Raw genomic sequence first — 26,708 nt, 5'->3', positions numbered from 1 at the left:
TGATTTTTATATTCTTATCTAACTTTTCTGTATTCTCCAATTTTCTATAATAAGCAATGTCTTTCTTTTTCAGTCCATGGAATAGTGGGATTGCAAAGATCCATGCAGAAGTCTAATAACTATCTCAAGCTCAACACAGGTCAAACTTAACTCCTGATTTTATCCCCAAATACTATACCCATGGCCCTCCCAATTGTATCTGAAAACCACTCCATTCTTCTGGCTGTGCAGAATAAAATAAAACTGGAACTATCTTGGGGCGCCTGGGTGGTTCAGTCGGTTGAGCATCCGACTTCAGCTTAGGTCATGGTCTCGCAGTTCGTGAGTTTGAGCCCCGCGTCAGGCTCTGTGCTGACAGCTCGGAGCCTGGAGCCTGCTTTAGATTCTGTGTCCCCCTCTCTCTCTGCCCCACCTCTGTCTCTCTCTGTCTTTCAAAAATGAAAAAACACAGAAAAAAAATTTAATAAAAAAAACCTGGAACTGTCTTTTGACTACCCTCTTTCTCTCAAACGCCACATCTAATCCATCTGAAAATCTTATCAATTTATACTTCAAAAATATATCCAAATATGGTCATTTCTCATCAACTCCACAGCTACTCCCCTGGTCCAAGCCAACATTATCTCTTGCCTAGATTTCTACAATATTCTACTAGCTACCCTGCTTCTTCCTTCACATCCTGTGGTCTATCTACATTACATATACCAGAGAGAGTTAGATTGTGTCACTCCTCTGTTCAAAATCCTGCAGTGCCTCCCCAGGTATTCTAAGTCCAAGGCCTGAAAATGAGAGGGAGTCTGAGAAACCACAAGAATAGGTTTTTAAAACTTGTCAAATCATCCACGAAAACCAAGAAACCAGATAGCAGAGCAAAAAAACCATGAAAAACATTTAAAATAAAATTAGGTGACAAAGTTGCCCTACAGACCCCAAAATACAAGTGGTTGGAAACAATAACATAATGGTAATACCTACATGAAATGAGTGGGAGGAAGGAGAAGGTAGCAACAGGGCATCGAAAAGACATTTACAAGACTGACCCTTGAACAACATGGCATTTAGGGTTGCTGATGTCCACGCACTTGAAAATCCTTGTATAATTCTTTACTTTTGTTAAGTAATTTCTATGCCCAATGTGGAACTTGAACTCATGATTCCTGAGATAAAGAGTTACATGCTCTACCAACTGAGCCAGCCAGGCATCCCTCTTGTATAACTTTGGCCTTCCCCAAAACTGAACTACTAATAGTGTGTTGACAGGAAGAGTTACTGATAACATAAAAAGTCAATTAACACGTATTTTGTACATTATATGTAGTTTATACTGTAAAGTGATACAATAAGGTAGGCTAGAGAAAACAATGTTATTTAAAAAAATTTTTTTTAAATGTTTATTTATTTTTGACAGAAAGAGACAGAGTGTGAACAGTGGAGGGGCAGAGAGAGAGAGAGGGAGATGCAGAATCAGAAGCTGGCTCCAGGCCCCAAGCTGTCAGCACAGAGCCGGACGCCAGGCTTGAACTCATAAACTGCGAGATCACGACCTGAGCTGAAGTCAGATGCTTAACCGACTGAACCTTCCAGGAACCCCTAGAAAACAATGTTATTTTAATAATCACAAGAAATAAAAAATGCACTATTTATGATACTGTAAGTTTATTCATCTATGAATTGTCTATCAATACCTACATCAATATCATTGTACATGATATAAAACACTGTAGATATTATACGTATTTCTAACATTAGCCATCAAAAAATGAAAATATGTACAGTCTCTAAGTCTGTGGGCATAATTTTTGGTAAAACTTAACTTTTTTTTTTATGTTTATTCATTTTTGAAAGACAGAGAGAGACAGAGCACAAGCAGGGGTGGGGCAGAGAGAGAGGAGGGACACAGAATCTGAAGAAGGCTCCAGGCTCCGAGCTGTCAGCACAGAGCCTGACGTGGGGCTCAAACTCATGAATCATGAGATCATGACCTGAGCCGAAGTTGGACGTTCAACTGACTGAGCCACTCAGGCACCCCAAAACTTAACTTTTTATAATAGATTTGTATATATTTTATGACAGTAAATGATAAAAGACTAGTACCTATATATCTCATGCACATGACATACCTTACTTTTTATTTTTTTTTCAATATCTCCAGGCCACATGGTTTGTCTGAGAATTTTTTCAAGTTGTCACAAATCTCCCAAAATTTTCCCAATATATCATTGAAGAAGTCCATGTATTAGTGGATGTGCACATTTCAAACCCACGTTACTCAAAGATCAACTGTACTTTGAAAATTACACCAGATCTATTTTAGAATATAGTTGAAACTGGGAGAGGTGTCACCCAAATCTAAAGATGAGTACAAAGGTTAAGTTCTGAAAGGAGTCAGAGAAGGCTGGGAAACATGAACTCTTGAAACCAACCAGCCAAGGAGCCATAGCTCCTTTCCAGGACAGGGCACCGCACTAAACAGAAAGTTCTAAGAGTAGAGTCAGAATAGGGTCAGAGACAAAGGAATGAGAAGATTGAGAATATGATTGAGAATAGGGCAGAGAGCCAGGAAATATCAAAAAGTAAACCACCACATTATTTAAAATCTTCCAAAGAAAACAGAAAGAGATCTGTGAAATATATAAACATATCTTGAACTATTACTCCTTGAAAATTTCAAGAAAACTATTTTCATGTACAAATGGACAAAAAAAGTTAAGATCAAATCTCATACAAAGTTCTTATAAGAAAAAACAGAATGAGAATAACATCCCTATGGATATGAAAAACAACCAAAAAAACCAGCTCAAAAACATACTAGAATTATAACTTACCGTTTCATTTTTTAAATTTTTTATTTTTGAGAGAGAGAGCACAAGTGGGGAAGGAGCAGAGAGAGGGAGAGAGAGGATCCAAAGTGGGCTATGTGCTGACAGCAGAGAGACTGATATGAGGCTCGAACTCACAAACTGTGAGATCATGACCTGAGCAGAAGTTGAATGCTCAATTACTGAGACACCCAGGTGCTCCTATAACTTAGTATTTTAAAACAAGCTAAAAGACATTAAGACAATGATACAAGACATGGAATAACAACATAAATCATAATTATAATAATTCAGAAATGAAGTGCTAGAACTCAGGAAAAAATCAGAAATGAAAAAAATCATTTCATAAATGAAGACTAAGCTTGAAGGAAGGCAAGAGTTATTAACTCAATACAACAGATACCCTTAAAAGAAGTTAAAAGTGAAATAGAATAATGCCTTAAAAGAGTTCAATGTTTTCCATTTTAAAATAATTTTATATCCTGGGAGCACCTGGGTGGCTCAGTTGGCTGGGTGTCCAACTTTGGCTCAGGTCATGATCTCACAGTTCGTGAGTCCAGGCCCTGTGTCAGGCTTGGTGCTGACAGCTCAGAGCCTGGAGCCTGCTTCGGATTCTGTATCTCCCTCGTCCATCTGCCTCTCCCCTGTTTGTGTGTGCTCGCTCTCTCTCTCTCCCTTGAAAATAAACATTAAAAAAAATTAAAAAATAAATAAAATGATTTTATATCCTGGGACCTTACTGAATTTATCAGTTCTAGTAGTTTTTTGGTGGAGTCTTTCAGGTTTCCTACATATAATATCATGTCATCTGCAAATAGGGAAAGATTAACTCCTTTTTAACCAATTTGGATGCCTTTTCTTTTTGTTGTCTGACTGCTGAGGCTAGGACTTCCAGTACTATGTTAAATAACAGCGGTGAGAGTGGACATTCCTGTCTTGTTCCTGACCACAGAGGAAAAGCTCTCAGTTTTTCCCCATTGAGTATAATGTTAGCTATGGGTTTTTCATATATGGCCTTTATTTGTTGTGGTATGTTCCCTCTAAAACCTACTTTGTTGAGGGTTTTTTTTTATCATGACTGTATAGTGTTCTTTGTCAAATGCTTTTTCTGTGTCCATTGAAAGGATATGGTTCTTATTCTTTATTAAGTGGTGTATCACACTGATTGATTTGTGATTACTGAGCCACTCTTGCAGTCTAAGAGTAAATCCCACTTGATCTTGGCAAATGATTTTTTTAACGTATTGTTGGATTCTGTTTGCTAATATTGTATTGAGATTTTTTGCAATTATGTTCATCAGAGACATTGGCCTATAGTTCTCTTTTTAAGTGGTATCTGTATCTGGCTTTGGTATCAGAATAATGTTGGACTCAGAGAATGAACTCAGAAGTTTTCCTTCCTTTTCTATTTTTTGAAATAGTTCGAGAAGAATAGGTATGAACTTTTCTTTAAATGTTTGGCAGAGGGGTGCCTGGCTGGCTCAGTCAGAAGAGCCTGTGACTCTTGATCTTGGAGTTGTGAGTTTGAGCCCCACATTGGGTGTAGAGATTATTAAAAATAATAAATAAACTTTAAAAAATTTTTAAAAATAAGTGTTTAGTAGAATTTGCCTGTGAAGCCATCTGGTCCTGGATTTTTGTTTGTTAGGAGTTTTTTGATTACTTAATTTCTTTACTGGTTATCAGTCTACTCAAGTTTTCTATTTTTTCCTGTTTCAGATTTGGTAGTTTATATATTTCTAGGAATTTATCCATTTATCCATTTCTTCCAGGTTGTCCAATTTGTTGGCATATAGTTTTCATAATGCTGTCTTATGATTTTTTATTTAAAATTTTTTTTAACGTTTTTATTCATTTTTGAGAAAGACAGAGCACTAGTGGGGTAGGGGCAGAAAGAGCGGGAGATACACAGAGCTGTCAGCACAGAGCCAGATGTGGGGCTCAAACCCATGAACTGTGAGATCATGACCTGAGCTGAAGTAGGATGCTTAACCGACTGAACCACCCAGGCACCCCATGATTGTTTTTATTTCTATTATTTTTCTATTATTTTTTAGTTTCTATATCATTTATTTCTACTCTAATCTTTATTATTTCCCTCCTTCTGCTGGTTTTAGGTTTTGGTTGTTTATTTGAGATTTTTCTTGCTTGTTGAAGAAGCCCTGTATTATTATAAATTTCCCTCATAGAGGCCCTTGCTGCATACCAGAGTTTTTGGACCATTGTGTTTTCATTTTCACTTGTTTCCATGTACTTCTTAATTTCTTCTTAGATTTCCTAGTTGATCCATTCATTGTTCAGTAGCATGTTATTTAACTTTCACGTATTTGTGGTCTTTCCAGATTTTTTCTCGTGGTTGACTTCTAGTTTCATAGTGTTGTGGTCAGAAATTATGCATGGTATGATTTTGATCTTCTTTAATTTGTTGAGGTTTTGTAAGCTAATATGTGATCCATTCTGGAGAATGCTGCATGTGCACTTGAAAAGAATGTGTATTCTGCTGTTTTAGGATAAAATGTTCTGAACATATCCATTAGATCCATCTGCTCCTGTGTGTCATTCAGAGCCATTGCTTCATTGTTTCGTAGTTAGGTGTCATTGTTTCGTATTTAGATGTCATTGATGTAAGTGGGGTGTTACTATTACTGTATTATTATCAATTAGTTTATGTTTGTTGTTAACTATTTTATGTATTTGGGTGCTCCTATGTTCGTTCAGTGCATAAATATTTATAACTGCTATATCGTCTCACTGGATTGTCCTCATTTTTATTATATAGTGTCCTTTGTTGTCTCTTGTTACAATCGTTTTAAAGTCTACTTTGTCTGACATAGTATTGCTACTCTGGTTTTCTTTTGACATCCATTTGCATGCTAGATGTTTTTCCATCCATTCACTTTCAATTTGCAGGTGTCTTAGTATAAAATTGGTCTCTTATAGCCAGGATATAGATGGGTCTTGTTTTTTTATCCATTCTGTTACCCTGTGTCTTTTGATTGAAGTGTTTAGTTCATTTACGTTCAAAGCAATTATTGATATATATGTATTTATTGCCATTTTATTACTTGTTTCATGGTTGTTTCTGGAGATTGTCTCTGATCCTTTCATGTCTTTCATTCTTTCATGTTTGCCGATTTTCTTTAGTGATATATTTGGATTTATTTCTCTTTATTCTTTGCATATTTGTTAGTGGTTTTTGATATATGGTTACCATTTGGTTTGTATACAGCCTCTTCTGTATATAGCAGTCTATATTAAGATGGAGGTCATTTAAGTTTGAACCTATTCTTTTCTCCTCCCTCCCCATATTTTAGGTATATGTTATACTTTATACCTTTTTTTGTGAATTCCTTATTTTCTACAGAAATATTCATTTTTACTGCTTTTGTGTTTCCTACCTCTGTACTGCTGCTTTTAGCCTCTCCTTTCCACTCAAAGAGTTCCTTTTAATATTTTTTTGCAAAGCTGGTACTTAGTGGTCATGAACTCCTTCAGCTTTTGTCTGGGAAACTCTTTATCTCCCCTTCTATTGTGTATGATAGCATTGCTGGATACAGTATTCTTGGCTGCAGATTTTTTCCATTTCACACTTTGAATATATCATGCCATTCCCTCTGGCTTACAAAGTTTCTACTGAAAATTCTCCTGCTAGCCTTATGGGTTTTCCCTTGTAAGTTAATGACTTCTATTGTCTTGCTGCTTTAAAGGTTTTTTTTTTAGCACTATATTTTGTGAATTTAATTACATTTTGTTTTGGTGTGGGTCTTTTGCTAACAGAATTTTCCCTGAGCCCAGGGCCGAAGTTAGCAAGCTTGGAGTGGGCAAGTACTCAGGAAAACTCTTGGGCATGGAACACTGCTAGTAGATGAGATACAAGTGCCTCTTACTGGTGGCTCTGTGTTTATCCTGGGGGGTAAGGGAGGAAAATGGTGCCTGCCAGCTCCCTCATTTTCAGTAAAGTCCCCCAACATGTTCTGAAATCAGTATGAACAGATCTGTCTCCTGTTTGCCCCCCCCCCCGCTCCCCCACATTGTGTAAACTGCCTTTTTTATGTTCCCTCTCCATCCAGGCTGCTGTCTTTTTAAGGGCAGCAACTGAGCTATTGCTCACCCTCCTGGCTCACTCTGTGCTGATTCAGCAGACTTTTAAAACTCCAGGCTCCAAGTACCACTGGTTTTATAAACACATGGAATTCAGCCCCTCTGGTTTTTAAAGCCAAATATTTTAGGGATTTGTCTTCCCATGTGAGCTCCCTGGTGCAAGGGCCCATTTCTCTGCCCTCTCCATGCACACAGCTCCCACCCTCTTGCGGGCAGCCTCCCTCTGCCTTTCTGACCTTCCTAACCTTTCAGCTGCAGCTTCTTCTCTATATTTAGCTGTGGAGTTTGTTTTGCCAGTCTTCAGATCACTCCAGTTTGTTATGCTGGATGTGGAGGGTATCTAGTTGAAAATGTGGGACAGAGTGAGCTTGGGGGTCCTTTTACCCCGCCATCTTCCCAAGCTCCTCCAAAGAAAGCATTCTTTACATTTTTTTCCCCAAGTATATGTTGACAGAGTACATGACCTAACCAAGAATAAATATTTGCTTTAAAACGGCCAACGTCAAGATGTAATCCAGTGGGACTTCAAAAGAAAAATCCACTGAGCACCTAGGCAAAATAAGCATGTGACTTATAGTAGAAAAATAAAGTAATAAAGAATAAGAATCAAAATTAGATTATCAGACTTTACAACATCAAAACTTTTTGCCAGCAATTAAACATGCACATGGAAGAAAACTGAGCCAAGAACTTTAGATCTAGAAAAACTGACTTTCATGTACAAATGACATAGAACAGCTGTTATCAAAGTTAATCAGAGAATATTATTTCTATGGACACTTTCTGAAAAAGCTACTAGAGTGCAAGTCAACAAACTTTTTCTGTAAAAGACTGGATAACAACTATCTGAGGCTATCAAGGCACAGTCTCTGTTGCACATCCTCTTCTTCCAACCCCTGTACTAGAAAATGAGTTTCAGACAACCAAAATAGTTAGGGGGCACTGACAAAGGACTGGGATAGCCTCACCAGACAAAAGTAGTAAAATAACATTTTCTGCTAAAAGAAACTAGGGCATATTAAAGAAATGGCTCATTCCTGATCTGAGCTGAGCCTGTAATATCTTCTCATACCAATAGCTAGGAAATTATGAGACACTCCCATGGTCATGGCAAAAGTCTGCAGGAGCCAATCTGAAGAAGCTTCTAGTGGGCCAGAGATGGGACAATTTGAACTTTAACAAAAATAATAATTTACAACAGATTGAAATCTCAAGTTAGTCTCTTGGAAAGATATGAAAAGGAATCGACTCATTATCTTGAAAACTACCAAATAAAGGTTAAGAATCAAGTATTTATCATGACTTTTCCCTATGTGGACCATAAACCCAGGTAACCAAATAGTAGATGGAGGGATGTATCTCCTTATAAAAATTTTTCAAATAATATATAGAAAAGAAATCAGAATTAGATTATCAAAATTTTGCAAGGTCAAACAAACTGATGAATCTAGGCACTGAGGATTAATGGCTGGTAAAATCACAAAAGGTAAGACAACTATGCATAACAGCCTTGCCAAATCAAATCTTGAGTATGATTAAGCCTCTGGATTCAGCTACCAATTTGTATGAAACACAGAATTAAGAATAATATGTTGGATAATCAGCAGTCCAATTGCAAAAGTTTTGCAATCAGCAAAATTCAGATTATACATAATTGTACTAGCAAATAACCTGGGCTCTTCAAAAAACAGCGTATGGTAATGATAGAAATTGAGCATTGGAAATCTATAGATTAAAAGGAATTTAAATACACGCCAGATTATTTTTGATGGGTAAAACTATAGTATATAGGGATGTGTATTTGGATGATAAAACTATAAAGAAACATCAGGAAGTGATTTCTAAAAGTATCAGATTAGTGCATAGTTTTGGGGAAAGTATGAGATTTGAGATTAGGATACCTAGAAAGGCTTCTAGATGGACTGGCATAGTTCAATTTCTTGACATGGATGGTAGTTATAAGGGTGTTTGCCTTATTAAAATTCATTAAACTGATTTTTATTTTATTTAATTAATTTAGAGTGTGCACGTGACAGCAGGAGAGAGGAGAGAGACAATCTCAAGCAGGTTCCACGCCCAGCACAGGGCCCAATGTGGGGGCTTGATCTCACAACCATGAGATCATGACCTGAGTGGAAATCAAGAATTGGACGCTTAACTGACTGAGACACCCAGGTGCCCCAAAACTAATTTTTTTTAATGTTTGTTTTTGAGAGACAGAGTGCGAGCAGGGGAGGGGCAGAGAGAGAGAGGGAGACAGAATCTGAAGCAGGCTCCAGGCTATGAGCTATCAGCACAGAGCCTGATGTGGGGCTCAAACCCACAAATTGTGAGCTCATGACCTGAGCTGAAGTCAGATGCTTAACCGACTAAGCCACCCAGGCGTCCCCCAAAACTAATATTTAAATAGTCCTTACAGTGGCCGTAACCTAATCTGACTTCTACACTCTCCTACGTCCACTCTGTTTCAGCCCCACTGACTTTATTGTGATTGCTTACCTAGGCTAGGTATGCTCCTCACTGGTGTTTTTATAGTGGCTGTTTGCTCTGCCTGGAATATTCTTTCCCCAGATATCCATTTGGCTAACTCCTTCACCTCCAAGATATCCTTAAATCTCACCTTCATGAGGAATACTCTGATCACTCTATGTAATATTATAACCTGCCCCTCAAAACCCCTTGGTCCATGGGACACCTGCTGGTTCAGTCAGTAGAACATGTGACTCTTGATCTTGGGGTTCCAAGTCTGAGCACCCACAATGGGGGTAGAGATTACTTAAAAACTTTTTTTAATTTAAAAAGTCCCCTCATTATTTATCCCCTTTATCTCCTCTGATTTTTCTTTTTCCACAGCATTTATAAATGCTACTATCCTAATACACGATTTTCCTATTTAGTACAGTTTTTGTTTTTTGTTTTTTTCTCCTTCCACTAGATTGTAGGCTCCATGAGGGCAGCAATTTTTTTGTATTTTGTTCACTTGCTCTTGCTCTCTCATAGGTCTCTGCTAGAAGTATCACCTTACCAATGAGGACCTCCCTACTATTCCTATATCCCAGCTCTTGGCAACAACCTATTTTCTGCTTTATTTTTCTCTAAAGTACTCATTACCATCTGACAAACTAGGCATTTAACTTGCCTATGTTTTAATGGATTGACTCTCAAATGCTAATATAAGTTTCATGAAGAAAGGGCTTATTTTTATTTGTTTTGTATGTTTTGTTAACTGCTATAACCCTAATGCAATGGGTACTCAATGGGTACTCAACATGTTAAGTGAACAAATAGTCTTTATTATGTTTCAGTAGTTTTTTCTTATTCCTTAACAGTTTGTATTATGAATGAGAATTGAATTTTACCAAGAGCCTTCCAGCATTAAATAATATGATCATTTGGTTTTAATTTATTGACGTAATGAATGATGTTAACAGATTTTTCTGATATGAACCATTCATTTTTGAAATAAAATTAGTCATAAAAACTTATCAATCTTTAATACACTGCTGAATTCTGCTTACTAATATTTTACTTATGACTTTATGATTTATGATTGTAGCATCAATATGGGAAGAAAACTCTGAGGTTTTCTTTTCTATAATTTCTACTGGGTTCTGACATTAAATCATAGTTTCATAAAGTGAACAGGGGAGTTTTCCATCTTTTTCTATGACCTAAACTAGTTTATTTTTTTTTTATTTAAAAAAAAATTTTTTTTAACGTTTATTTATTTTTGAGATAGAGAGAGAGCATGAACAGGGGAGGGCCAGAGAGAGAGGGAGACACAGAATCCGAAACAGGCTCCAGGCTCTGAGCTGTCAGCACAGAGCCCGACGCGGGGCTTGAACTCACATACCGCAAGATCATGACCTGAGCCGAAGTCAGATGCTTAACCGACTGAGCCACCCAGGCGCCCCTGACCTAAACGAGTTTAAATAGCATTGGACTCATCTGTGCTCTAAAAGTTAGAAACAATTCTAACTTTTGAATCATCTGTGCCTTTTATTTATTTAAAATAAATTTTGGGGGGGGGGGGGCACCTGGGTGGCTCAGTCGTTTAAGTGTCCAACTTCGGCTCAGGTCATGAACTTACAGTTCGTGAGTTCAAGACCTACATCAGGCTCTGTGCTGACAGCTCAGAGCCTGGAGCCTGCTTCAGATTCTGTGTCTCCCTCTCTCTCTGTTCCACCCCTGCTGGAGCTCTGCCTCTCTCTCTCTCTCTCTCTCTCTCAAAAATAAAGATTAAATTTTTTAAAAAATAATAAATTTAAAAAATTTAAAAATAAGAAAAAAATTTTTAATGTTTATTTGTGTGAGAGAGAGACAGACAGAGACAAAGCATGAGTGGGGGAGGGGCAGAGAGAGAGAGGGAGACACAGAATCTCAAGCAGGTTCCAGGCTCTGAGCTGTCAGTACTGAGCCCAACACGGGGCTCAAACTCATGAACTATGAGATCATGACCTGAGCCAAAGTCAGATCCTTAACTGACTGAGCCACCAGGCACCCCACATCTATGCCTTTTAAAATGTTTTCCTTAATCACCTTTTCAATCTCTCAGAGACTAATCAACCTTTTTAAGTTCTCCATCTATCCTGAAAAATCAGCTATTATCTCTGGGCTTTCAATTTACTACAAAGATACTCTTTCATAGCATTCACATATAATTCTTTTAATTTCTTTTTTTTTTTTATGTTTTATTTATTTTTGAGAGCAAGAGAGACAGGGAACGAGCGGGGGAGGGGCAGAGAGAGGGAGACACAATCTAAAGCAGGCTCCAGGCTCTGAGCTATCAGCACAGAGCCTGATGTGGGGCTCGAACCCACAGACTGTGATATCATGACCTGAGCTGAAGTCGGACGCTCAACCGACTGAGCCACCCCTCTTTTAATTTCTTTCACATCTGTATTATGTCTCCTTTTTCATCCTTTAGGTGATATATGTTTACTCCCTTATATACCTTCATGATATTGCAAAGGGTTTACCTTTTTATTGACCATTTCAAATAATCAATTTTCATTTTTGTTTCTCCTTTCTACTATTTTTCTCTGTTTTATTAATTTCAGCTTTTCCCTGCATTGACTTTAGGATCCAGTAGTCAATCCTTATCCACCAGGGATAAGTTCCAAGACCCTCAGTGGATGCCTGAAAACACTGACAGTACTGAACCGTGTGTGTGTGAACACACACACACTATGTTTTCTACCTATGATAAAGTTTAATTTATAAATTAGGCACAATAAGAGTTTAACAATAACTGAAAATAAAATAGAATAATTGTTACAATGTATATATATGTTATGTGAACGTGGTCTCTCTCTCAAAATATTAGATTGTACTGTATTCACCCTTCTTGCAATGATGTGAAGATGATAAAAAGCCTATGTGATGAGAAAGTGAGGTGAGTGATACAACATTGTAACCAGCATCAGGCTACAATTGACCTTCTGATGACATGCCAAAAGGATTATCTGCTTCTAGACTGTGGTTGACCAGCAAAACTGTAGGCAAGGGTGGGGGCTACTGCACTGCTTTGCGTATGATACCACTGTCCTAAATTCCCATATGATTTGGGTCTGATTGTAACCCTATTCTTTACCACTTATCAAGACAAACCAACTGATTCATAGGCAAGAAGATCTTATTATTTAAGAACAAAGGAGGGTCTCTTTAGAAAGGGTAATGGGGCTTAAATAGCATTCAACTGGAGGTTCCATGGGTTGAAAACTAAACTATGGCTAAAGAAGAAAAGTAACTACCTAATATAGGCTTACTGCAACATGTATAATGTGTGTTAGGAATAATGCATTCCTACCCCACCCCTCACTCTCAATATATGTTCCATAAGGGCAGGATTTGTGTCTCATTTGCTGCTGTATCTCAAGTGCTTACAATGTGCTAAGGAACATAGCAGAAGGTCAATAAATATTTGTTGAATAAATGAATAAACTGGACAAATCTGTTTCTGATTTTTCAGATGAAATCAGCATTTCTAGGTTTAGAATAACAGTTAACACAAGGTCAAGAAAAAAAAAATAGACTCTCTCTCCTCCCTTGATTACCCTTCCTCTCCTCTATGTCTGGTTATGTCTCAGTCCTTAAGTTCTTTAGGTCCTAGAACATTCTGGGATGAAAGCAGCTCTGTTGTGGTTTTGTCTCTGGTTGTTTTATTTTCCCTATGCAGCAACATCTTGGTGTTTGGCCAGACTTGCATTCTTTGCAAGGAACAGATTTCGTTTCTTTTTTACAGCCTACAAGTAGTTGTGAAAACACTGACACTTTATTTCTCAAAAGTTCACTTATTTGTTCATTCTACTGTGGTCCTCCAGCATGAAATAACAGAACCAAGCTAGTTAAATGTCGGTAATAATTGCCCTTAGCCCATTCTGGATTTCAAGAATAGCCTATATGACCAAATATTTAAACACTGCCTAAAATCAAATAGGGTAATCATCAGATTCATTATTAAACCTAAATTTATATTTTCACCTCAAAGGTAAATTACTTTAACATGTTATACTTTAATGAAGACCAAAAAAAAAAAGACTTTTAGTACTTATAAATAATGAAACTGTGGTTGAATTTCCTTCCAGTGATTTAATTACATAGTTTTATTTATCCCTGATTTGAACAACACGGACAGAGTAATGACACATATTTCAAGATCTTAAACTATCTCACATAACATAAAGTACAAACAGAACTTCAAGAATAGCAACTTCTTTTCAGCATTTAATTAAAATTTTTATGTATATACTATGGAACCAACATCCAGAACAAGACAGGGAACATTCTCAGCCTCTAAACTGGCTCTTTTGTGCGACATGCCAGTCAGTACCCATAAGATAAATGGTATTCTACTTATTATATAGATCAGTTTTACCTGATTTTTGACCTTTATACAAATGGAAACTTAAATTATATATTCTTTTGTGTCTAGCTTTTTTTTTTTAATTTTTTTTTTAACGTTTGTTTATTTTTGAGACAGAGAGAGACAGAGCATGAATGGGGGAGGGGCAGAGAGAGAGGGAGACACAGAACTGGAAGCAGGCTCCAGGCTCTGAGCCATCAGCCCAGAGCCCTACGCGGGGCTCGAACTCACGGTCCGTGAGATCGTGACCTGAGCTGAAGTCGGACGCTCAACTGACTGAGCCACCCAGGCGCCCCTGTGTCTAGCTTTTTATGCAAAGCCTATTTGTGAGATTCAACATTTGTGTATCAGCAGTTTGCCCTTAGCCCTTTTTCTTGCAGAGTAGTCTGTAGCTCACTGCGTGAAGATACCACATTATCTGTTCTCCTATTGATAAGCATTTGGTTTTGCTTCCAGCTGTTGGAATAGATTTGATAGGTCAGAAGGTAGGCAGGCATTGTGACAGGGAAAGATAGAATAAAATAGGCAGAGAGGGAAAGGTTAGGACCTAAGGTCCCTGGGTGGGGAAAAACACATATTTTAAAACACTGCTGGGAGCATCTGACCCAGGAGCAAACTCCCTCAGGCCTAAAGTTCCTCTTAAAAATGTAACAGACATCACCTACTCCACTTCAGGTTCCCCTTAGGAATTTGACAAGCAAAATACCTAACTAAAATAAGTAAATCATAAAACTTACGTTATATGTGAAATGGTAGGACCATAGTCTGACTCCTCACATAATGGAATCAAGTCAATCAGGAATGGACAACCCAGCACCTAAAATTAGCAAGCCAATAAGGGTAGAACCTGAGAAGGAACGAGGGGGAAGGAACGGGGCCGAGAAAACCCCATAAAACAAAGTCCCTTGCCTACAGTTGCGGGCATTCACTTTCGAATGCCCCTTTTCTGTAAAGAGAGCTTTCATACTGTTCTTACTTTCTGATCTTATACTCTAATAAAGTTTTGCCTGCTGATTTTAGCTGTGTTGACCTCTTCATTCTTCAAAGCAGGAGACAACAAACTCTGGTTAAAAAATCCTGCAACAGCATATTTGCTATAACAAGTAGTTTTCCCAAGTGGCTATACTAGTTTACACTCCCACCAACATTAAGAATTCCAGTTGTTTCATATCCTTGCCAACACTATGTATTGTCCAACCATTTAATACTAACCATTGTGGTGCATATGTAGGTGTATCTCACTATGGTTTTAATTTGCATTTCCTATTGACTAATAGTGGTAAGCCCACTCTTTTATTTACTTATTTTTTATGCAGAATTAGAATGGTGAAAAGATCTCACTTCATTAATCTATTAAAAAATTATATGCTGGATGAAGGAAAACAGCAGGACTCCTGAAAAGTGGAGAGAAGTGATGCAAGTGATCTTTGAAAGACTTCCTTTTTCTAAGGACCATCTTGCCAGCGCTGAGTCAACCTATGGGACTTTACCCATGTTCTTTAATTTTTATATAGATTCAAGTCCAGTGTTCTTTCATTTCATCCTGAAGCATTTGTTGTAGGCAGATCAACTGCTGACAAGTTCTCTTGCTTTTTATGTGCAAAGATTGTCTCATTTCTTCATTTCTGAAGGGCAGTTTTGGCAGATAAAGAATTCTTAGTTGAGTTCTGCCTTTCAACACTGTGAATATGCATCTCATGCATTCTGGAATCCATGGTTGTTTCTTCTTTTTTTTTCTAAATGTTTATTTATTTTTGAGAGAGAGAGAGCAAGCGGGGGGGGGGGGGGGAGAGGATCTTCAGCAGGCTCTGCACTGATAACAGAGAGCCCAATGTGTGAGATCATGACCTGAGCCAAAGTCAGATGCTTAACTGACTGAGCCACCCAGGAAACCATGATTGCTAATGAAAAGGAAGCTGTTACTCTTATTAAGAATCCCTTGTAGGCCATGAATCCTTTTCTCTTGCTGCTTTAAAGATTCTCTTTGTCTTCTGAAGTTTGACGATGATGTGTCTATGTGTGGATCTCTTTGGTTTTATCCTACTTGGGAGTTCGATGAACTTCCTGGATGAGTAGTTACATGTTTTTATTTTTTTCTGCTCATTTGGTATCTCTTCTCTTTGTAGGATTCCCATTATGTGTATGTTAATACATTTGATGGTATCCACAGGTGTGTGTGTGTGTGTGTGTGTGTGTGTGTGTGTATACAGACATACATTTTTTTTTTCTGTTTCTCTGATTGGATAGTAGCAATTAATGTATCTATAAGTTTGCTAGTTTCTTTCTTCTTCTAGTTCAAATCTCTTGGGCCTAATGAGAGAATTTTTCATCTTATTTATTGTCAACTCCAGAATTCCCATCTGGTTTATTATAGTTCCATCTCTTTATTCTTATCCTCTATTTGGTGAAGACACTGTTCTCATACTTTGCTTTAACTTTTCTAAAAAATAATTTTTTTTAATGTTTATTTGTTTTTAAGAGAGAGACAGAGTGCAAGTGGGGTAGGAATAGAGAGAGAGGGAGACACAGAATGTGAAGCATGCCCCAGGCTCTGAGCTGTCAGTATAGAGCCTGATGCAGGACTCGAACTTACCTGAGATCATGTGAGATCATGACCTGAGCCAAAGCTGGATGCTTAACCAACTGAGCCACCCAGGCACCCAGGAATCTATGGTTTCTAAAGAAAAGGAAGCTGTTACTCTTAAGACTCCCTTGCAGGCCGACAGAGCCACTCAGGTGCCTCCATTTATAATTCTTGATAGGTGAGAACTTATTGCTATTTTTTGCTGTTCTGCTATTGTTTTGTTCCCCTCTTCATCTCTTCCTGTCTTCTTTTGTTATTTGATGGTTTTATGTAATGGTTTCCTTTGAGTTTTTTTCTATCTTCTAAGTATCTATGATAGGTTTTTGTTTTTTCTTGTGGTTACAAGAATTCCATAAAATTACCTTGTAGCTATTATTTTCTGTTTTAGGTTGACAACAACTTAAGTTCAGTCATATACAAAAACTCTACACTCCCCTTCACGCATACTTTTTTTTTTATAGTCAGAGTTTGCATCTTTAAAAAAATATTTTAAATTGTTTATTTTGAGAGGTGGGGGGGGGGGTGGGAGGGAGGGGTAGAGAGAGAGGGGGACAGAGGATCCAAAGCAGACTCTGTGCTGACAATAGACAGCCCAATGCAGGGCTTGAACTCATGAACCATAAGATCATAACCTGAGATGAAGTTGGACGCTTAACCAACTGAGCCACCCAGGTGCCCCAGAGTTTGCATCTTTTAATAATGTGTATCAATTAACAAGCTTTTGTGACTAGACATCATTCTACTTGTTCTTAATGTTTTCATCTTTTAACTTTTATATTATGATTAAAAGTAATGTATATACCACCATTACAATATTACATTGGTGTTGTACTTGACTATATATTTACCTTTACCCATGAGATTTATGCTTTCATATGGCTGTCTAGTTTGTTTTCATTTCAATTGAAAGAACTCCCTTAAACATTTCTTGTAAGGTAGGTCTAATGGTGATGAACTCCCTCAGTTTTTGTCTGGGAAAAACTTAATCTCTCTTTCATTTTAAAAGGTTAGTTTTGTCTGACACTGAATTCCTGGTTGGCAGTTTTTTCTTTCAGAATTTTGAATATATCATCCCACCCTTTCCTGGCATGGTAAGCTTCTGCTGAGAAATCCACTGATATTCTTATGGGGGTGCCTTGTAAGTGATGAACCACTTTTCTTTTCTTCTGATGCTTTCAAAGTTCTCTTTACCCTTTAATCTTTTTTGCCTTTACTTTTTAATTGAAATTGACATATAACATTGTATAAGTTTAAGGTATACAATGTCCTTGACTTTTGATTATTTTATTATAATATGCCTCAGTGTAGTTTTCTTTGGGTTGACCCTGATGGGACGCTTCTGAGCTTCATGAATCTGGATTATCAATTTCCCTCGCATGATTTGGGAAATTTTCAGCTTTATGTCTTTAAATAAGCTTTCTGTCCCTTTCTCTCTTTCTTCTCCTTCTGGGACCCCCATAACACATATACATTTTATTTTAGTATGATGGTGTCCCATGAATCCCTTGGCTTCCTCATTCTTTATTCTCCCTTCTCTGGGTAATTTCAAATATGTCTTTGAGTTCACTTATTTTTTCTTCTGCTTAATTGAGTCTGACGTTAAAGACCTCTATTATATTATTTCACACATTATATTCTTCAGGTCCGGAATCTGACTCTTCCTTTTAGTGATTGCTATTTCTGTTGAACTTCTTGTTTTGTTCATGTACTGCTACCCTGATTTTGTTGAATTGTCTATCTATATTCTCTTGTGGCTCATCACTTTCTTAAAAACAATTATTTTTAATTCTTTGGCAATTCATAGATCTCCATTTATTTGGAGCCAGTGACTAAAGGGTTATTGTGTTTTCTGGTGGTTTCACGTTCACTGTTGCATGACTGTCTTTGCATCTGAAGAAGCAGTCACCCCTTCCAAACTTCATGGCCTAGCTAGGGAATGATGTCCTTTATGAGGAGATGTGAAGTCATCAGCTGGGTGAGGTGTACAGCAGCTCCAAGACCAGATGTGGGGGCATGCCAGTTCTGGGGCAAATGAGGGCACCTGGTCCCATAGTTGCATGTGTGCAGCTATGGCAAGCACCTAGTTACATGGATGCACTTGAGCAGCTATGGTGGCCTCATAATCCTTTGGACATATGGATGGGTGTTCAGTGGTACCAGTGTGTGCTGGAAGCTATGCTCAAGTTTGCCATCATGGGGGGCACTGGAGTTAGGAAGTGAGAGGGGCAGCTCTAACTCATGGATGGAAGGGGAAGTACTTGGCAGCTCCACTTCCAGGGGATGTAGCACTTCTGGTATGAGGAAGCTCTAGCTGCTGGGGTCTGCATCAGCAAAGAACACAGGAGTCCTCCGTAGCAGTAACTAGAGTTGCTGAGGTCCCTCACTCTTCCTCTTTCCCAATGAGGGGAATTCAAGGCCAAGGGAATTCCTTGTTAACACCCTGCTGACCTGAAGGATGGGACAATGCAGGCAGAATGCTTTTTATCCCATTTATGCAGTCGTCTCCAGTGTCTGCACTCCTCGGGTTCACTGCAGCCCCCTAACTGTAGCCCAGCATTTCCCCAGGATTATCCTTGTCTGTGATAGTTGACCTTATCATTATTTTTGTGTGGGAGTGAGGGTTAGAATCTCCTAGTCTGCCATCTTGGTGACATTATACTCCCTCATACTTTCCTTTAGTTCATTAGACATGGTTTAATTCCTTAAGGAACTATTTAAAATAGCTGATGTAAAGTTTTTGTCTACAAGTGCAATATCCAGGCTTCTTCTGAGCAGTTTCTATTGATGATTTTTCCCTTGTTTATTTGCATGCCTCATAATTTTTTGTTGAACACTGAACATATTGAATATTATACTGTAACAATTCTGCAGATCAGATTCTCTCGCTTCCAAAGTTTCTCATCACTGATGCTTATTATGTAATTGTTTGCTTAGAGACTCTTCAAAACCAATTTTGTAAAGGTATAGTCTATATTCTTTGCTGTGTATAGTCACTGATCTCTGTTCTGTTAGCTTGGACAGTTTTCTTTAAACGCATAGAACCCAAAGATCTCCCATTCATTGCAGAGGTACTCTGTGGGTTTGGGGGTATACCTTAAACACTCACTCAGTTCACAACTCTGCCTTAGCCTTCACTTCCTAGTTCCACAGACCTCCAAGATGAGCCAGAGGTGTGAGCTCAGGGCCCTCTCAGGTCTTCTCTAGGCACACACACAGTCCTACCCAAGTGCATGGCTTTCTATATACCCAAGGACACTTTGGCATTTTCAAAGCCCCAAGTACACCTAAATCAAGGCTTCTTTTGTGTATTGTTTGCCCCACCTGTTTTCCACTGCCTCAGGCAGCAGTAATAAAATCATTTGCTTGTAAATGTTTTTGATAAATGCTGCTCTTCCTGCTCCCGGTAGCTTTAACACTTAGCCAGTTGGGAGTCAGGAAAATAAAGACAAGAGTTTTGAGTCAGTCTTCCAGGTAGCCTCCAACCAAGGCAAAACAAATAATTACAATTCTTTGAGAACCAGGTCTGTTCTCTCAAGCACTGAGACTGAACACAGGCTCAGCTGATCTGAACAATGGGGAATGAGACTAGAGTATACTGAAATGCCACAAGCTCACTCTTCTTACTGAATTTCAGCTATTTTGCATGAATAAGTATTCCCCAAATTGTTGCAAACCTTTGGTTAATTACCAGAGTTCTGAAAAGTTGATTCTAACAGTTTTTGTCAGTTTTTCTCTTGCGTTTTTTCCCTAAGTTTATTTATTTATTTTGAGAGAGACAGAGACAGCATGAGTGGAGGAGGGGCAGAGAGACAGAGACAGAATCTTAAGCAGGCTCCTCATTGTCAGTGCAGAGCCTGAGAACACAGGGCTTGAACTCACAACCCATGAGATCGTGACCTGAGCTAAAACCAAGAGGTGGATGATGCTTAACTGACTAAGCCGCCCAGGCACCCCTTTTCTGTTGCTTTTAATGAAAGAGCTAAATTTCAGATTTCTTGGGGTGCCTGGGTGGCTCAGTCGGTTAAGCATCTGACTTGGCTCAGGTCATGATCTCATGATTCATGAGTTCAAGCCCCACTTCGGGCTCTGTGCTGACAGCTGGAGCCTAGAGCCTGCTTTGGATTCTGGGTCTCCCTCTCTCTCTGCCCCTCCCCTACTAATGCGCGCGCTCTCTCTCTCTCTCTCTCTCTCTCTCTCTCAAAAATAAACATTAAAAACATTTAGCAATTATCAGGGAATACTATGAAAAATTATATGCCAACAAACTAGACAACCTGGAAGAAATGGACAAATTTCTAAGCACTCACAGACTTCCAAAACTCAAACAGGACGAAATAGAAAACTTGAACCAACCCATAACCAGTGAAGGAATTGAATCAGTTACCAAAAATCTCCCAACAAATAAGAGTCCAGGACCAGATGGCTTCCCTGGGGAATCCTACCAGACATTTAAAGCAGAGATAATACCTATCCTTCTCAAGCTGTTCCAAAAAATAGAAAGGGAAGGAAAACTTCCAGACTCATTCTATGAAGCCAGCATTACTTTGATTCCCAAACCAGACAGAGACCCAACCAAAAAAAGAGAACTACAGGCCAATATCCCTGATGAATATGGATGCAAAATTCTCAACAAGATACCAGCAAATCAAATTCAACAGCATATAAAAAGAATTATTCACCACAATCAAGTGGGATTCGTTCCTGGGCTGCAGGGCTGGTTCAACATTCACAAATCAATCAATGTGATACATCACATTAATAAAAGAAAAGAAAAGAAAAGAACCATATGATCCTGTCAATCGATGCAGGAAAAGCATTTGACAAAATTTAGCACCCTTTCTTAATAAAAACCCTCAAGAAAGTTGGGATAGAAGGAACATACTTAAACAACATAAAAGCTATTTATGAAAAGCCCACAGCTAATATCATACTCAATGCGGAAAAACTGAGAGATTTCCTCCTGAGATCAGAACACCACAGGAATGTCCACTCTCACCGCTGTTGTTTAACATTTTGTTGGAAGTTCTAGCATCAGCAATCAGACAACAAAAGGAAATCAAAGGCATCAAAATTGGCAAAGATGAAGTCAAGCTTTCACTTTTTGCAAATGACATGATAGTATACATGGAAAACCCGATAGATGCCACCAAAAGTCTTCTAGAACTGATAAATGAATTCAGCAAAGTTGCAGGATACAAAATTAATGTACAGAAATCAGTTGCATCTTATACACTAATAATGAAGCAACAGAAAGACAAATAAAGAAACTGATCCCATTCACAACTGCACCAACAATCATAAAATACCTAGGAATAAACCTAACCAAGGATGTAAAAGATCTGTATGCTGAAAACTACAGACAGCTTATAAAGGAAATTGAAGATACAAAGAAATGGAAAAACATTCCGTGCTCATGGATTCGAAAAATAACTATTGTTAAAATGTCAATACTACCCAAAGCAATCCACACATTCAATGCAATCCCAATAAAAATTGCACCAGCATTCTTCTCGAAGCTAGAACAAGCAATCCTAAAATTTGTATGGAACCACAAAAGACCCCGAATAGCCAAAGTAATATTGAAGAAGAAGACCAAAGCGGGAGGCATCACAATCCCAGACTTTAGCCTCTACTACAAAGCTGTAATCATCAAGACAGCATGGTATTGGCACAAAAACAGACACATAGACCAATGGAATAGAATAGAGACTCCAGAATTGGACCCACAAAAGTATGGCCAACTAATCTTTGACAAAGCAGGAAAGAATATCCAATGGAAAAAAGACAGTCTCTTTAACAAATGGTGCTGGGAGAACTGGACAGCAACATGCAGAAGAATGAAACTAGACCACTTTCTCACACCATTCACAAAAATAAACTCAAAATGGATAAAGAAACTGAATGTGAGACAGGAAACCATCAAAACCCTGGAGGAGAAAGCAGGGAAAAACCTCTCTGACCTCAGCCTCAGCAATTTCTTACTTGACACATCTTGAAAGGCAAGGGAATTAAAAGCAAAAATGAACTTGGGACCTCATCAAGATAAAAAGCTTCTGCACTGCAAAGGAAACAATCAACAAAACTAAACGGCAACCAACAGAATGGGAAAAGATATTTGCAAATGATATATCAGACAAAGGGCTAGTATCCAAGATCTATAAAGAACTCACCAAACTCCACACCCAAAAAACAAATAATCCAGTGAAGAAATGGGCAGAACACATGAATAGACACTTCTCTAAAGAAGACATCCGGATGGGCAACAGGCACATGAAAAGATGCTCAACGTCACTACTCATCAGGGAAATACAAATCAAAACCACACCGAGATATCACCTCACGCCAGTCAGAGTGGCCAAAATGAACAAATCAGGAGACTATAGATGCTGGCGAGGATGTGGAGAAACAGGAACCTTCTTGCACTGTTGGTGGGAATGCAAATTGGTGCAGCCGCTCTGGAAAGCAGTGTGGAGGTTCCTCAGAAAATTAAATATAGATCTACCCTATGACCCAGCAATAGCACTGCTAGGAATTTACCCAGGGATACAGGAGTACTGATGCATAGGGGCACTTGTACCCCAACGTTTATAGCAGCACTTTCAACAGTAGCCAAATTATGGAAAGAGCCTAAATGTCCATCAACTGATGAATGGATAAAGAAATTGTGGTTTATATACACAATGGAATACTACTTGGCAAGGAGAAAGAATGAAATCTGGCCTTTTGTAGCAATGTGGATGGAACTGGAGAGTGTTATGCTAAGTGAAATAAGTCATCCAGAGAAAGACAGATACCATATGTTTTTCATTCTTATGTGGATCCTGAGAAATTTAACAGAAGACCATGGGGGAGGGGAAGGAAAAAAAAAGAGAGGGAGACTCTTAAAAACTGAGAATAAACTGAAGGTTGATGAGGGGGTGGGAGGGAGGGGAGGGTGGGTAATGGGCATTGAGGAGGGCACCTGCGGGGATGAGCACTGAGTGTTGTATGGAAACCAATTTGACAATAAATTTCATATTAAAAAATAATTAACATCAAAAATATTAAATTTCAGATTTCTTGACTCTGCCATTTTTGCTGACATCATCTCAAAATAACAAAACTTTTAAAGCCACTTTAAAATGCATCACCCCCAGTTTCCCAATAACTCAAACATTTGTTTAGAGTTTATATTGTTGTGTGGCTATCAGGATAACTAAGACAAAATGTTTCCACTCAAGTAATATGATTTCAGTACTTTCCACATGAAATTATTAGTAATTATGACACTGGAGTAGAGTCCAGAAAGCTGCAATTTTAATAAGTGTTTCAGGTAGTTCTGATACTGGTAGTTTGGCTTGAACAAAAATTGCCTTAGGTTTTCTTGGCTTCTGAAACCTAAGACGGTATATTGACAAACATAAGCATATGTAAACATAAATGTATTACAAAGACCTAGCCTAAAACTGGGCAGTTGGGACAGGAGAGAGTACTGTAGAAAACAATATACTAACTGCAAGAGAGGAAGAAGGAGGCATGAAGGAACCTGCCTTTTGCATCTGTTCACAAGTATTCTTGATGCTAGTTTTGTCAATACTAGAAAAATGCCTTGAAAAGGTTCAGATGTTATTGCCTCAGAGAAACCTTCCTTGTTCTCTATCTAAATTGGCAACCCCACCTCTACCCCAGAATTTTAATTTATTTAATAACATAATAGTTTTTTAAAATACTTCCCAACCTGTGTTTCCTTGTCAGGAAGATGGTTACTCTTTCCCTGTATCACACCTGCCATTATGCCTTAAAGAAACTGGCAGAGGTAGGGCACCTGGGTGGCTCAGTCAGTTTAAGCGTCTGGCTCTTGATTTCAGCTCAGGTCATGATCTCAGGATCATGAAATCGAGCCCCACATGGGGCTAGGTGTAGAGCCTGCTTGATATTCATATCCCCCCCCTCCTCCCGCCCCTCCCCTGCTTGTACGTGCACACTCTCAAAAAACATAAAATAAAATAAGAGTCGGACACTCGACCAACTAAGCCACCCAGGTGCCCCAGGGAACGGAGGGTTCTTAGCAGAATTTTACTAACTGCAAAAATACTATGAGAAAGGGGTTTGCCCTAGGGAAGGCAAAGAGATTCTACGGCTGAGGGCTGTAGGTCTTACTGTCCAAATAGGATAGCCAGACCTCTCACGGTTAATATGAGTCAAGATGGGGGCCAGTGCAGCAGGGAGAACCACTGAACCATGGTGGAGCTAGAAGGAGAGATCATGACTTAACTGGCTGTAGAATGCAGCAGCACATATCAGCAGGACAAGCGGCAATCAGGTGGACAGGGATACCAATATCTCAGAGATCAATAAGGACTCAGAGCATAACAAGACTACACACAGTCACCTATTCTTTGTCAACATATGTAATCTAAGAAAGGTTAGGTGGTTCTCTCCCTGCATGTATACTACTAGTAATAGATGGAGTAGTGGTAGTGGTATGAATAACAATAGCTAATGTACTTTTATAGCACTTATTATATGCGAAGCATTGTCCTAAGATTTCTACATATGTTAATTCACTAAAATCTCACAACAACCATTTGAGGTAAGCACCAAAATTATCACCATTTTACAGATGAAGAAACTGAAGCATAAAGAGGTATGGCTCAAAGCCCCACAGTTAGTAAGTGGTAAAGCCAGGATATGAACCCAATTTGACAACATATGTATTAGGGGAAAATAGATGTATCAAATGTGGTTTTTTTATGTATGAAAATGACAAACACTTAATTCAGAATGAGTCCCACAGAGATTTTTCTAGTTAAAAAAAAAAAAAATCAAGGTGTTATATGCCTCTGGAACCAGGACAACATAAAAAAGTAGGAAAAGGAGAAAACAGATAGTTATCAGTTGCCCCCAATTTAAAGGTGGCCACTGATCTATCAAATGATTGTTACAGGACAAAACTGATACACTGGGAAATACAGCAAGTTAGCACATGAATTTATAAATATTTCATGAACTCAGAGATACAGTGGTGACTACAGGTGATCAGTCTAAGCAATATAAAAGACTTGAGATTAAAATAAAGAGCTCTTCTCTTTTAAAGGATCATACTAAAATACCTATAAGTAAAATGCTTTAAAATAATACAGTGGGGAACACTATTTGAAACAATTTAAAAAAACTCCACATAACACATGACAAAACAGCTCAAATGTTGGACATCAGGAATTAAAGAGCAATGATCCCTGAGAGATGGGGAACAAATAAGGTAAGCCTTCTGATTGCCCCAGATCTTCCCTTCAGAGGTTTACAGGCTGTGGTACAAGGGGAACCCAAGTGGAGCTTGGTGGATTCCCCAAATTGGCGAAATGGGAGTTTTAAGTCAGAGAAAACCTGTGTGGTTAGTTTGAAGGGCAGAGAATCAAAAAGGAGAAAGGTGCACAGAGAGAATTTGGAGATCTGCGAAGGAGAAAGAATTATCTGAAATAATAACAAGGAACTGAGTCTAGGACTCACACAGGGCTGGGAATAGTACCTGGTCCCACCACACGAAATGGAAAAACTATTTCATCAGATATTGGTAGAGTACTCAGGAAGGTCTTTGACTCAAGACTGGGGAATAATTACTCCTAGACGAAGTATTTCTTCAGACTTAACTAACAAATCAGAAAATTAAAATACAAAGATCAAGCTGCTCAAATAATTTAATAGCATCCCAGAATAAACCTAAAGAATATTTATAGAAAAACAAAAATACCCAGCACCCAACAAAGTAAAATCCATATCTGGCATCAAATCAAATATTATCAGGCATGCAAAGAAGCAGGAAAATACAACACATAAGAAAAATAATCAACCAAAACTGGCAGAGATACTAGAATAGTAACAGATAAACACATTAAAAGCTATGCAATATGCTCATGGAATAGTTATACAAGTATACAAGACATGTGTGACACTGTGATTTATAAGAAATACAGGTTTGGTCTTCACCACCCATTTTGTGAAAGAGCTCCTAAAACTCTTAGACTTTCTTAAGTAACCAGAGGAATACCGGTGTCTTTCCTTCTGTTAATGATGTGAATTTTTGAAAGCCCCTAGGTTTTCAAAGGATGGGGGCTAGTCGCCAGGGGAACCAAACGTGTGATCTGAGGGTTGGAACTTTCAATTCCACACCTCAATCTCCTAGAAGGGGAGAGAGGCTGGAGACTGATAGCCAATAATTTAATCAATCGCACCTATGTCATGAAGTCTCCATAACAGCCCAAAAGGACAGGTTCAGAGAGCTTCCAAGTTGGTGAATGCTTCCATATACCTGCAGGGTGGATACCTCAAACTCCACAGGAAGAGAAGCTCTTGTGTTCAA

General features: G+C 38.4%; 1 protein-coding gene across 3 annotated transcripts in view; it reads right to left on the bottom strand.

Moving 5' to 3' along the window:
* The window catches only part of TPST1 (tyrosylprotein sulfotransferase 1), a 166,492-nt gene that overhangs the window by 67,491 nt on the left and 72,293 nt on the right, over positions 1-26,708 (bottom strand). The window contains exon 3 of one of the 3 annotated variants that reach the window (XM_049639192.1): positions 556-1,590. The exons of the other annotated variants lie outside the window; for them this stretch is intronic. Within the exon in view, the coding sequence (XP_049495149.1) occupies positions 1,392-1,590 (199 nt within the window). The 3' untranslated portion in view covers positions 556-1,391. Of the gene's footprint in view, positions 1-555; positions 1,591-26,708 lie in introns of those variants that run through there. 3 annotated transcript variants of the gene reach the window in all.

This window comes from Panthera uncia, chromosome E3 (assembly GCF_023721935.1).
Source record: "Panthera uncia isolate 11264 chromosome E3, Puncia_PCG_1.0, whole genome shotgun sequence".
Classification (NCBI taxonomy): Eukaryota; Metazoa; Chordata; class Mammalia; order Carnivora; family Felidae; genus Panthera; species Panthera uncia.
Note: the sequence above shows the minus strand (reverse complement) of the source record. Positions and strands in the feature narration are given on the sequence as shown.